Source organism: Protobothrops mucrosquamatus, unplaced genomic scaffold (assembly GCF_001527695.2).
Source record: "Protobothrops mucrosquamatus isolate PMUCROS unplaced genomic scaffold, P.Mucros_1.0 scaffold_80, whole genome shotgun sequence".
NCBI classification, from domain to species: Eukaryota; Metazoa; Chordata; class Lepidosauria; order Squamata; family Viperidae; genus Protobothrops; species Protobothrops mucrosquamatus.
The window spans coordinates 254,685-268,111 of record NW_015386156.1 but is presented as its reverse complement, the minus strand read 5'-3'; the positions used below and the strand labels follow the sequence as shown (position 1 = coordinate 268,111).

Here is a 13,427-nt window from a genome sequence, read left to right as displayed (position 1 = left end):
GGCGACGTACCTAATCTTACTTTAAGCCAGCTTTCTCCAATGTGGTTCTCTCAAGATATTTTGCCAATACCCCCAAATTCCCATCAACAATACTATATTATAGGACTTACATTTGCATTCAGGTAACGCACTCCAGCTTCCATCAGCCTGACAGGTAGCTGTTTCACTTCCAAACAGCGCAAAAGGTAACAGACAACTAAATCTGATTGTGTCTTGGAAAATAAATGTATCTCTAGAACCAATTTTATGGTAAGAGAGAACTCCAAATTCAGAAACTGGAGGTGGAGGGCAAATCACAGCTAGAAAAACAAAGCAAATCTGTTTAACACAACGCCCCTCCCCAAAATGCTAAAAATCACACATAAACTTTTGCCCTATGGAATTCATTATATATGAGGGCAATTCGGAAATAAACCTCTGCTTGGTTATCAATGACAGATACTCGCAGATACAGAACTTTTATTATACACATTAGAAAACTACAACATTACATTACTTTTTGACATAATCGCCATTCAAATTGAGGCACTTGCCATAATGTCTTACAAGGTTTGAAACTCCTTAGTAGTCGCTCAGCGCCAAATTTGGGCAATGGGGGGGAGTGATTAAAAACATCCCAACGGAACTGCTTCAAAAGTTCTTCGGTGTGTCTAGCGGTGTGTGGGCAAGCAATATCGTGAACCAACACCACACCAGAAGTCAGCATGCACCAACGCTTGTTATGGATGGCTCGTCTGAGTTTTCGTAACGTTTCACATTAGACTTCTGAATTGATGGTCGAACCACACTCCATGAACTTCACTAGCAGTACTCCTTTGGCATCTTCACATTTGGCTGGATTTTCTATGGCACCACTTCCAGTGTGATGTTGGTTCATGATAATGCTCGCCCACACACCACTAGATGTAACATTTCCTCAATCTTTATTTCAAGTTGTATTTTTCTATTTTTTTTTATTTTATGTACTGAAGTCCATCCACTGCTTCTCATTAATTATGTGAATAAGATTTGCATATGTAGCTATTCAGGAATAAATCTGGATGAAAAATGCACAAGGCAGATTTGAACATTGTGCTGAGCTAAGATTACCACACCTGGGCTATAAAATAATTGGATGACCATTACAGGTAGTTCTCGACTTACAACCATTTGTTTAGTGACCATTTGAAATCACAACAGCACTGAAAAAAGTGACTTATGACCGGTTTTCACACTTAACGACTGTTACAGTATCCCCATAGTCACATTATCAAAATTTGGGTGCTTGGCAACTGGATATATTTATGGGAGTTATTTATCGGGCTCATGTGATTATCATTTGTAACCTTCCCAGCTGTCTTCTAACAAGTAAAGTCAATGGGGGAAGCCAGGTTCACTTAGTGACTGAATGATTCACTTAACAATTGAGGCAAGAAAGGTCGTAAAATTGAGCAAAATTCTCATCAATTGTCCTGCTTAGCAATAGAAATTTTGGGTTCAATTGTGTTCATAAGTCAAGGACTACCTATAGATGGCAGCCAAGACATGTAAGAAATTCTCACTCTTTGTTGCCACCTCATGGTCATTTCAAGTTTTGCAAGGCAGGTATAGAAAGCCTAGCCAAGCCATAAATGTAGTTTCCTGGTTTGGGCTTATTTCCAACATTTTTCAATATTATAGCTCTCCCTCAGGAATGTTTCTGATTGAGATCATTTTAAAAGAAATTTCCTATTTCAATTGTCCTTCCATCTAAAGATTTTCACATTGAAAAAACTTAAGTACCTGGATAAATTCACTATTCCAATTAGTGAGACAGTCGGTGCATTTCTTTGTATGTGTATTAATTTATTCTGATACTTACCTTGGCATTCAGGCAGGCTTGCACTCCAGCTCCCATCTGCCTGGCATTGGCTGCTTGTTGGTCCTTCAAGAATAAACCTGAGAATAAAATACTTTCATGAAAACAGTTCTGAAAATGGTTACTTCATGCTTGATAAACATCTTCTAATAGCAAAGTAGGGGCTCAGGCAATAACAATACAGTACTTAACAACATTCATTTGGTAACCGTTTGAAGTTACAACGGCACTGAGAAAAATGATGCATGACCATTTTTCCCATGACCGTTGCAGCATCCCCCTGGTTACATGATCAAAATTCAGGCTCTTGGCAACTGGCTTATATTTATGACAATTGCACTGTCCCGGGGTCATGTGATCACCATTTGCAACCTTCCCAGTCAGCTTCTGACAAGCAAGGTCAATGGGGGAAGCCAGATTAGTTTAAGAATCACATGATTCACTTAATAACTGCAGTAATTCATTTATCAACTGTGGCAAAGAAAGGTCATAAAATGAGGCGTAACTCATTTAACAACTGCCTTGCTTAGCAATGGAAATTTTGGGCTCAATTGTAAGTCGAGGACTACCTGTAATGACCAGGGAGCATTTATTGCATTCCACTCTAATATATTTTGTTTGGTTTGGCTTCCTGTCTTATATAAATTCAGCCACTATGGTTTCCGAAACATGATTTGTGAATTATACTGATATGTCCACCCAGCCACTGGGATTTATTCAACAAAGTGAATAGAAAAGAAATCATGGATTAACACAATGTATGAACCTTGCTAAATTGTCGGGATTCTCTTTTGAACATCTGGAACAAATATCTTTTAACTGAGTCAATTAGGAGGTTTCTATGTTGTGGAAACTACAATCGAAGGTGCCAGTTGACTCAATCACCCCATTTATTGAAGGACTAAATTTACCCCCCCCCCCAAAATGATTCAAACTGGTACAAAGTCCAACTAACTCCACCCACATAGATATGGTTGGGGACAATGTTGCTTCCCTGCCTAGTTTTTTAGAAAAAGAAAGGAAAAAAAATTCCTAGACCCCCCCAAAAAGGGGGGGAGCCTCTTATTATAGAAGTGGTAGCAAACTTCTTAACTATCGACAGACTGCAGCAACTGAATCACACCTGCTTGTTACCTGTCTGGTCAACAGAGAAGAGACAAGTGATGCCCTCTTGCCTTGCCTTGGTGCAAGGCTTCATGAAAACCAGGGACTTTCTGGAGAAGGTGGGCAAGGATTTATGAATGGGAAATCTAGTGAATGTGGTTGTCTGCTCCCAGACTCACAAGAAGGAACTTTGGGTGAGTTAGAAAGTGCTGCAGGATCAGGGCCAAAGTGTGGCTTTGGTTTTATTTTCCTTCTTTACACATTTTAATAGTGTTTGAAACATATCACAACTGACCTTTGAAATGGTTTGGCCACGGAGTCATAAAATATACAGACTGAGATTTCTAACTGGCCCTTACAGTATTTGTTTTCTTGAAACAATAATATCATATTCCCAGGAAAACCTGTAACGGCTGAATATGTTTTTTTCCCCAAATCATTTTATTGCATTTTACAAAGCATTGAAAACAACACAAACTAATAATCAAAAGAAATGATAAAGATTAAAAGGAGAATAGGGATAAAAATGTGAAAAAGCCTAAAGAAAAAGAAAAATACAAACATAGGCCAAGAATGACTTTCGACTTCTTCCAAGGATATAGAGAACATAGAGATATAATATCAACTCTTAGTTTAAGACTAGAAATAAAATGTCCTCACACCCCCCATTTTTTAAAAGCAAGATATTTATCATTTAAAAATCAACAAAGGTAATAAGAATAGAGAATATTATGCATTTACTTGATATAGATAACATAAAGTACATGTTACAAATTTAATTTGTGAGAGACAAAAGTCCATTTCAATAGGCTGGTATACAAACTTACCCAGTATTACAAGAAAAGTTTATGACACTCAAGTAGTTGAGGTCATCGACGTATATCGCTCCATCATTCAAGGGTCCAGGATAGGGACATTTCTTGGCTGTTTAATATATATAAATATATATATATATACATAGATTAATATTTAATTGGGGAAGAGACAAATAGATACACTGTAAACATGAAGCAATCACCAAGTTAAACCAATTCATTTCAATGGATGGATGGATAGATTATTAACAATAGATCATTTTCTGCTTGATGAACTAAGACCATAAACCCGTAAGCACAATAGCAAAATTAACCTGCTTGCACTCAAGAATAATGGTGTTCCAGTCACAACAGGCCAGAAAGGATGAGATCTGTGGAGATCAAGTAATTGAAGCTTTTTCTCAGGCTAAATACTTCTGCAGAAAGTCAGTGCTGGGAAGCAGATGCCCTAGGAGTAATTTAAGTTCTTAGTACCAACATTTCTTTGAACACATTTGTCCCTAAGAAAAAGGTCTAATATCATATAAGCTTCAAGAAGCCACACCATTCAGAATAGTTCGCCTTCATCTGTTTTTGCCTAATGTACTGTATTCTATATTATTTGCCCTTTTAAACATGATTGGAGATTTTTTTTAAATAACTAAGTGAGTTAAAAGAAACCAATAATTACAGCTTTTCTCACCAGAGCAAGAAAAGCTTTTACTGATGTTTCCATCTATTTTGCATTATCAAAAGCATTCTTTGGGGGAAAAAAATTTCAAAAGAAAGGAAATAGTCAGTGATGCGGACCAGTGAGGAGGCCATTGCAAATAGAGCCCAAGGATAGGTTCCAACTTAGAAGTCAAAGCAATTGGGGATTAATTTAATGTACCCATGGTGATGATTATCCTACTAATGTGATTGCTTGATCTGAGGGTGTACACAGATCTCTTTAACAGAAGAACTCCTACCATTTTCAATGCCTGCTCTTCTTGCTTGACATAAGTGCCAGGGGTGATCTGGGTAAATAAAGGAGGGGCAACTCTAATCCTCCTACTAGGAAGTGTAAATCAATCATTTTAGGCTGTACAATTCACACCTTATGAAAAGGCAATAAAAGTGTTTAATTTGACTCTTTTTTTCCTTGTAATAATTTTTATCTTCCAAAAGAAGAGAGTTGTTTGTAGGATTTTCATCCATGGATGCCAGAATAAAGTGACTTACTTTAGATACTGACCCTGTCTAACAAGATACTTCAACCTAATAAGGGAATAAGACAGCATCACTACCAGATGGATCCGTAGCTGGCTGACCGGCCGTACTCAGCGTGTGGTCCTCAATGGAACCACATCTACATGGAGGGAAGTGTGTAGTGGGGTGCCCCAGGGCTCTGTTCTGGGCCCAGTGCTCTTCAACATCTTCATCAACGATTTGGACGAGGGGATAGATGGGGAACTCATCAAATTTGCAGACGACACCAAGCTGGCAGGAATAGCCAACACTCCAGAAGACAGGCTTAGGATACAGGAGGATCTGGACNTTAATACCACTTTACAATGCCTTGGTAAGGCCACACTTGGAATACTGCATCCAGTTTTGGTCACCACGATGTAAAAAAGATGTTGAGACTCTAGAAAGAGTACAGAGAAGAGCAACAAAGATGATTAGGGGACTGGAGGCTAAAACATATAAGGAACGGTTGCTGGAACTGGGTATGTCTAGTTTAACGAAGAGAAGGATGAGGGGGGACATGATAGCAGTGTTCCAATATTTCAGGGGCTGCCACAAAGAAGAGGGAGTCAAGCTATTTTCCAAGGCACCTGAAGGCAGGACAAGAAGCAACAGATGGAAACTAATCAAGGAGAGAAGCAACCTGGAACCAAGGAGAAACTTCCTGACAGTTAGAACAATTAACCAGTGGAACAACCTGCCTCCAGAAGTGATGAATGCTCCAACACTGGAAGTTTTTAAGAAGAGACTGAAATGGTATAGGATTTCCTGCCTGAGCAGGGGGTTGGACTAGAAGACTTCCAAGGTCCCTTCCAACTTTATTATTATTATTATTATTATTATTATTATTATTATTATTATTGTTGTTGTTGTTGTTGTTGTTGTTGTTGTCGTCGTCGTCGTCATCATCATCATCATCATCATCATCATCATCACTTAGTCAGATCTCCATCCTGGTGGCTTTGACAGTGTGCAATCCCATTAAATAAGTAAAAAAAATTGCCATTTTGAAAATATGGGATGTACATCACTGGCAGCTAAAATCATAAGACTACATCTGATTTACTTTGGCCATGTTATGTGTACAAATTCATTGGAAAAGGCAAGGATACTAGGAATGGTTAGTGGACAAAGAAGAAGGAGCAAGCAAAGAATCCACTGGCTTGATAGCATCAAATTTAATGGAAAGTTGAACAGCCAACAATTGAAAGAAGCTGTGCTTGACAGAGTAGCATTGTAGAGCACTTGCCTATAAAGTCACCAAGAGTTGGACACAACTAAATGGTTAAAAACAAAACAGCCAACTTTTCTAAGAAGTTTCTAATATCGCTGAATCCTTGTTCAGGATACTATTGGTAAAACTCTACTACATTGCTGAGACTTTCTGTATTGACTAGATGTATTTGGGGCTGCTATCACAGAGGCATGTTTGAAATTGCCAGGTCTTAGTCAAAAATAGTGAAATGGACACACACACACAAACTCTGCAAGTCCAGAAATGATTCAAATCTTCCTTGCAAGCACTCGCCATCCTCTGCAGAGGACCATTTAGGGGTTTACTAATCAATGTGGTATAGACTTCAGTCCCAAGATCCAATCCTTGATGCATAGAGTCATGGTGGTGCAGTGGTTAGAATGCAGTATTGCAGGCTAACTCTGCATTCCACAGCCTGGAGTTTGATTCTGACAGGCTCAAGGTTGACTCAGCCTTCCATCCTTCAGAGATTGGTAAAATGAGAACCCAGATTGTTGGGGGCAATAGGCTGACATTGCAAACTGCTCAAAGAGTGTTGTAAAGCACTATGAAGCAATGTATAAGTAAGTGCTATTGCTATTGCTATTGTTATTGTCTACATGTGTGTGCCTTCAAGTCATCATTGATTCCTAGTGACTGCATAGACTAGTAATTTTCTGGGCAAGATTTTGGAAATGATTTAGCACTGTCTTCTTCCTAGGGGTGAGAGAGAGTGACTGACCCAAAGTCATCTATCTGACTTTGTGCCTAAGGCGGAACTAGAACTCACAGTCTTCCATTTCTATCCGGGTGCACCAAACTAGCTTTTAAGATTGATCTGCAGCAAAAGAATTCCTTAAAACTTTGGCACATTGATACACTTTTACTTCAAGAATATGATCCCATTCTCATGATTTTGCTGAGGAGAAAAAAAAATCTCATGATTTTGCTAAGGAGAGGGGGCAGAGGGGTGAGCCATGGAAATTTGGAAGATTCAAATATTATGTTTGAAAAGTTAAGAAACATTTCATAGAAAATAGAACAAACTGAAAATAGCGAATAGGTTTTTATTAAAAGAAAAGCAAGAATATTGATTTGTGTGGAAAAAGCAAAAAAAAAAGGCAAACTACAGAAAGGACATACTTACGTATACATTTGAATGTAATGGTATGCCATACACCAGATGAAGGACATGTATATCTCCTTGAGCCAGACTGGGGGACATAACCTGGGTTACACCGATATACAATTTCTTCTCCAGGCCTGTATGCTGTTTTATTTGTGTTGGTGGTAGCCAGAGGTATTTCAGGAGGTCTTGGGCAAACTAGAAGACACCAAGCACTAACAAGTCATGTATGAAAAGATTTGTTGGTACATGAAACAGTAGTCTTGCATGGTCCTGGAGCAATAATATTTTTTTATTTGGTTGTTTGTTTGTTTGTTTGGTTATTTATTTATTTAAATTTATTTGCCACCTATTTCATTTCAATCTAATATAAACAGTCAATGAGTATATTGTGTGTTTTCACAAATGAGACCAAAGGATATGTGAATGCATCATAAATTCTTTATTTCTTTTTAAAAAAATAAAGTTTAGTATAAGGTAAAATACAAATAGGAGACAAAAGAAAAAGAAAGGAAAAGGAAAAGCACAGAGAAAAAAGAAAGAAAGCAGTGATTTTTTTCAGCTGCAGTAGAGTTTACAACCTCAACCTTACGTTTCTAGTTAATTCTGTGGAAAGTCAGTCCCCTCCCAGAGAAAGAAATGTTTTTGGAAATATTTAAAAAATCCTTTCCCTAAAGGATTTAAAGGCAGAAACCAATCCCCCCTCCAAGTCTCTCTGTCCCAAACAGAAACCCAGTCTGCAAAAATCCAGATGTGATAATCTTGTCAGAAAAACTGGAATCAGGAAGCTGGGATTAGGAAGAAAGATCCCTAGAATCAACAACCCCTCACACCAAAAATCTAAGAGTCATCAGCCACAGCCACAGGGAAGCAGGATATGGCCCTTGGGACATAATAGGATTAACCCACCACCATCAGTCTACCAGAAAGGCACACTCAGACTCATGTCAAAGTTCATGCCACAGGAACAACTCCAAACAAAAGGCTCCAGAGGGTATAAAAACCCACTCCTTACATGTGCTCATTCTCTCTTTTCTTCCAGAGCCATCTTTCTATCTGGCTCTCCTCTTCAATAAACTGCAACCTTCTTCCTAAAGCAGTCGCCATGTTGTTTATTCCCGGCTTGGACTGAACCATGATGAAGACTTTTCCTTCAACTATTCAAACCATTTCTATAACAACAAAGTCAATCTAATCATCAAACCCTAGCAACATAAATTCTTTAGAAAACAACTGTATATCAGAGTTTAGAGGAATGGAATCAAGACCCATCAGTCTTCATTTGCTTTCTTTTTTAAAGAATAAGATATAAGATAATGAAACACAAAAGGAAAGAAAGATAAGATAGAACAGGAACAACTAACTACGAAAAATGAGAGCTTTTTGTGGCTACAGAGTAAGAAATAATTTTGTAATTATACTTGTATATTCTGAAAAGAAAATTGGAAGCTCCTTCTTTCTATTTCTTTTTATTTTTCTTCTTGCACATTTTGCATATATAGATCTATATTACGGGCTTTAAATTCTAGCCACTTTTTTTAGTTCTGACTGTCCTAATCAACAGATATTTTGCCAGTCTCTTCAAGGAGATGGGAGGCAGCTTGGATGTGCGGACAGAATTGTTCACTCAAGCTGGAAAAACTGTCTTGCCAAATGTTCCTACCTTGCCAACTTCATTTCTAAAAGTTATCCGGGGAATTTGGTAGCGTAATTTGTGACAAAATTTGGAAAAGAGATGACCTGTCAAAATCCGGTGGTAATTTGATTTTTTTTTCCCAAACCAATTTTTTAAAAGCATTATGTTTAATTTCTGTAAATGTTCATTTGTTTAATATTGGTTTTGTAATTTTTTATTATTATTTTTGGTTGGCTTTGCTGTTTTTTCCTGGTTCTCCTTCCCTTGGGAGGGTGTGGGGAAAGAGATGCTGGTCTTGCACAATTGTGTTGTGTACAGATTTCCACTCATGTAGGTCACCTTAACCACAATGTTTGTCCTCTGAATACTTTTAATACCCCTCCCCCTCATCAAGGTCCTACATTCCTGCTATGCTTCAAGCATGAGTTCACAAATTTAGATGAAACAATTTGGCCTGGTAATTAAATCCTACAGTACAATTCACAAAGTCCCTAGCTGAAAATTCTCTATAACATTTCAAGCAATTTGCTTATTAATAACAGGAGAACGATCAGCCAGAATATTTCTATCTTTGAGATATGTAACAGTAATGTAATATAGCATTAATCATAAGCATACTTTGGGGTATATTTTATGTTTTTATTTCTTCAGCTGACAACTTGTCTTTCTACTCTGGTGAGGGAGATGATATTTTTAATTTAAAAAAGCAACTAAAACAGTTAATAAAAAATTAAAACTTAGATTAAATTTAGTCTTTCATTTAACCATTTCCTAAACTAGGTAACATTGTCAGTGCTAGTCTGACTAGCATTGATAATGTTATCTAGTTTGGATAATGAAAGTCTACAAGAAAACAACCAAGCTCAGAAAGCACCCCTCATTTAAACTCTGAGCTACAAACATTCTCCTTTATTTTACTTAACATGTTAACCAATTTTGAAGATTTTATTAATGTTAAAATGGGTGCTAAACTAAGGCTTAAACTAGAGATGTGAAAAAGACACACAAATATTTGCCTATGTTCAAAATACTCTACATATATATTGTATTGAAGAAAGAATCACAAGATAGAGAATGGGGATAAAATTAGTCTCACTCAGTTCCCCATCAAAAAATGGCTCCTGGCTTACTAATTTGAGAAGGAGACTATTTGGGACATCATCAGCAAGAAAAGGGAAAAGGAGACCGTTCTTTTGCTACGGTGCCTATCTGGATCACTGAGCTATTTAGGAAATAATATAAAAAGAAGGAGCTGCATTGAAATGCCACTTAGTTTAGCCTTCAGTTGTTTGATCAGATAACTTCTAGCAACATTTTAGTGTCATTTAGTGAGATATAAATCCCTGGAGGAGGCAAATTGCAGGAGTAATTTACAAAGTTTAATATCCCATTTTGCATGTTTTGGAAATATTCAGGAGGCAAATGGAGGGAAGCAAGTTTCCAGTGACTCTGCAGCAGAATGTGTGAATAGGACTCTAGATATGGTCAACAATTTGGTTTCATAAAAGGAGCATAAATGCATACATGCAAATTAACATGCATAGACACCATTTAAGAAAAATCTCATGCCACAATATACTGATCAATTTCCAAGAAATATAATATTTCCATCTTGTTAAAACAAAATACAAAAACACTTACCTTTACTCGCAAGAGCAACATGGGTTATTGCAACCAAGCATAAGCTAAACAGAACTGGAAACATGACTGCAGATTTCCAAAACCTCAGAACAAATCCAAATGCAGTACTCTGCTTGCTAAGATAAATACCAAGCAATGCTAAATATTAACTCCCTACATTTGTTTATATTGTTAGCAACCAAAGATGGAGGGGGAAAAAGATTCCTGATACCACTGGGTAAATAAATTTCAAAGACTTGCACAACCTTTTGCAATTATTACAGAAGTTGAGATATAATTACAGACTGAAGGTCTAGTATGTTGGCAAATGTTTTGCAACCCATAACTTTCATTTCTCAATCTTGATCGATATGGTGGAGAGAGAACGAGATGATCTTTGGATGATAGGAATTCAAAGAAATTATGTCAGAGATCGGCATGATCAGATGGCTAACAAGATTCAGGAATTCAGAATCAAGAAAGTCTATCTGCTCTCCAACCTTTCTAACCCTCTGGCATGAACCCCTCCCCCCAAGCATACAACTCCAACCTTCATTGGAAACCACTGCTTGAAATTATTCAAGAAGCAATGCCCAACCTGGCAATAATCATTCAACAGTGAGACTAGTGGCATATAAATATAATAGATAGATAGATAGATAGATAGATAGATAGATAGACAGACAGACAGACAGACAGACAGACAGACAGACAGACAGACAGACAGACAGACAGACAGACAGACAGACAGACATCTGATTACAAACAAGGTCTCATCGCACACAAGCTCAGTGGCCATTCATAAGCATTGCTAGAAAAGATAGACAGTAATTTGAGGGATCTCCTCTGCAAACATTTCCCTGAAGAGTGCTCTGGATGGAAATTAGATCTGATTCAGTATTAAATTCTACTATTAAACAAAGGTAAAGGTTTCCCCTATCTAGTCGTGTTAGATTCTAGGGGCCAGTCCCATCTTGTTTCTTAGCCGAGGGAGCCAGTGTTTTCTGAATACACTTACATGGTCATGTGGCCGGCATGACTATACTGTGTACTGTGTATAGGTGTACTGAACACAGTTACTTTCTCACCAAAGTGGTGCCTATTTATCTACTTGCATTTGCATGCTTTCAAACTGGTAGGTTGGCAAGAGATAGGGCAAGTAATGGGAGCTCACCCCGTCACGTGGCGTTTAGGTCTTGAACCCAGGCTGTCCGCTTTCCAGATGATAAGCTCAGACTCTTTAACTATTGAGTAATTGCCCCCCCCATCAAGCTCTACTATTAAGTCATCTTAAATCGATCAAAATAAATAAGTAAATCTTGCAGCCTTCATGCCAATATTGAAAGTGATTCCAAAGAAACAACAATACAAAGATCTGAATAATTGTCAGAATTTCAGTTTTTGTTAAATCCAAACAGAAGCTGAATCCTGACATTCCTTCTTCCAAACAGTGATTGAAACCAAAGTGGATACCCAATGATAAGCCTGAATGCATAGAAAATTAAATATTTTCTATTTAGTATAATTAGAAAAGATTATGCACTAAATTTATGCAATGAAAATCTTGAAGGACAATCCTTCCTAGAAAGCTATGAAACAATACATAAATTTGCTTGAAATAATGTGAAGCAGTGTGAATAGGAATGCTTTTAAAAAAGGACATCAACTATGGAATTAAATTAAACTTACTAAGAATTATATTACTCCAGATCATCAAAGTAATTCTAGACCATTGGTGCAAGTAAATGGTCAACTTGCCAATGTTTTTGCAAATCTAGGAGAAAATTACTCACATCATTTCTTAGCTCTGCATTCTGAAGAATAGGGTCTCTCTCTTCATTAGAGAAACTGGAACCATTGACATTGGAATAACATTCAAGAATAACTGAATTAACAGATCTCAAATCACAATACTGTAGTGTGAATTGAAAATATTCCATTGCATAATTTAAGTCTAAAGGCCAATAGCTTACATCATGAGATTGAAATTCCAGTTCAGAACAAGAATGCTTGTTGAATTCCTCTTCAGCAGAAAGTAGTGAGCCCTAGGTGGAATGCATACAAATTAATTTCCTCCTATAGTGATTTAACTTTAAAAGTAGTCTCCTCTTTATATAAGAAACATATCCAAAGACTGTATGAATGTTATTGTGACATACTATGCCAAAAATGGGATGAAATTGGTTTCCTGTTAATACAAACCATTTTTCTATTATCCTTTGTTCCATGTTTGGAATATTTTTGTCATTAAGGATACATTCTGATACCAGATTAAATGCATTTTAATTACTGTTAAGTAGGACTATAACTTTCAGAAGACAATGTTCAAAAATTGTTATTATATAATTGCTAGGTGTTTTAACTTTAGATGTCAAGAAAAACCTAATATAAAATCCACTGATTTTTCTGTCCCAATTTTAAAATGAATTATGCCTTGATTTTGGAGCATCTGTATAGGGCAGGGGTAGGCAACCTTGGCTCTTTTATGACTCGTGGACTTCAACTCCCAAAATTCCTGAGCCAGCATTACACTTAGGGTTGGGGTTAGGTCAGCATGAACTCATAGAGCATAGACATGCAAATTCGGAGTGCTTGGTTACGGTTAGGAGGGCACTGACTTTTCTAGACTACCCTATCTATCTTTCCTGGTAAAATACATGGGAAAATCCCATTGGAGGAAAATTCCACAGGGTTAGGGTTAGGTCACCATGAGTTTACAAATGGACATCGCCAATAAATTTGGTGTGCTTGGATATGGTTAGAAGGGCACTGACTTTTCAAGCCTGCCCTATCTATGTTTCCTGGTAAAATACATGGGAAAATCACATTGGAGGAAAATTCCACAG

At 37.3% G+C, this 13,427-nt stretch overlaps 1 protein-coding gene across 1 annotated transcript in view; it reads right to left on the bottom strand.

The window, feature by feature from the left end:
• APOH (apolipoprotein H) overlaps positions 1–10,623 on the bottom strand; it is a 14,598-nt gene extending 3,975 nt beyond the window's left edge. Inside the window, exons 1-6 of the mRNA XM_029283749.1 lie at positions 10,603–10,623; positions 8,690–8,714; positions 7,347–7,523; positions 3,769–3,865; positions 1,841–1,917; positions 111–299 (exon numbers count right to left, since the gene is read on the bottom strand). Of these exons, the coding sequence (XP_029139582.1) occupies positions 111–299; positions 1,841–1,917; positions 3,769–3,865; positions 7,347–7,523; positions 8,690–8,714; positions 10,603–10,623 (586 nt within the window). The remainder of the gene's footprint in view (positions 1–110; positions 300–1,840; positions 1,918–3,768; positions 3,866–7,346; positions 7,524–8,689; positions 8,715–10,602) is intronic.
• Positions 10,624–13,427: the final 2,804 nt, after the last annotated feature.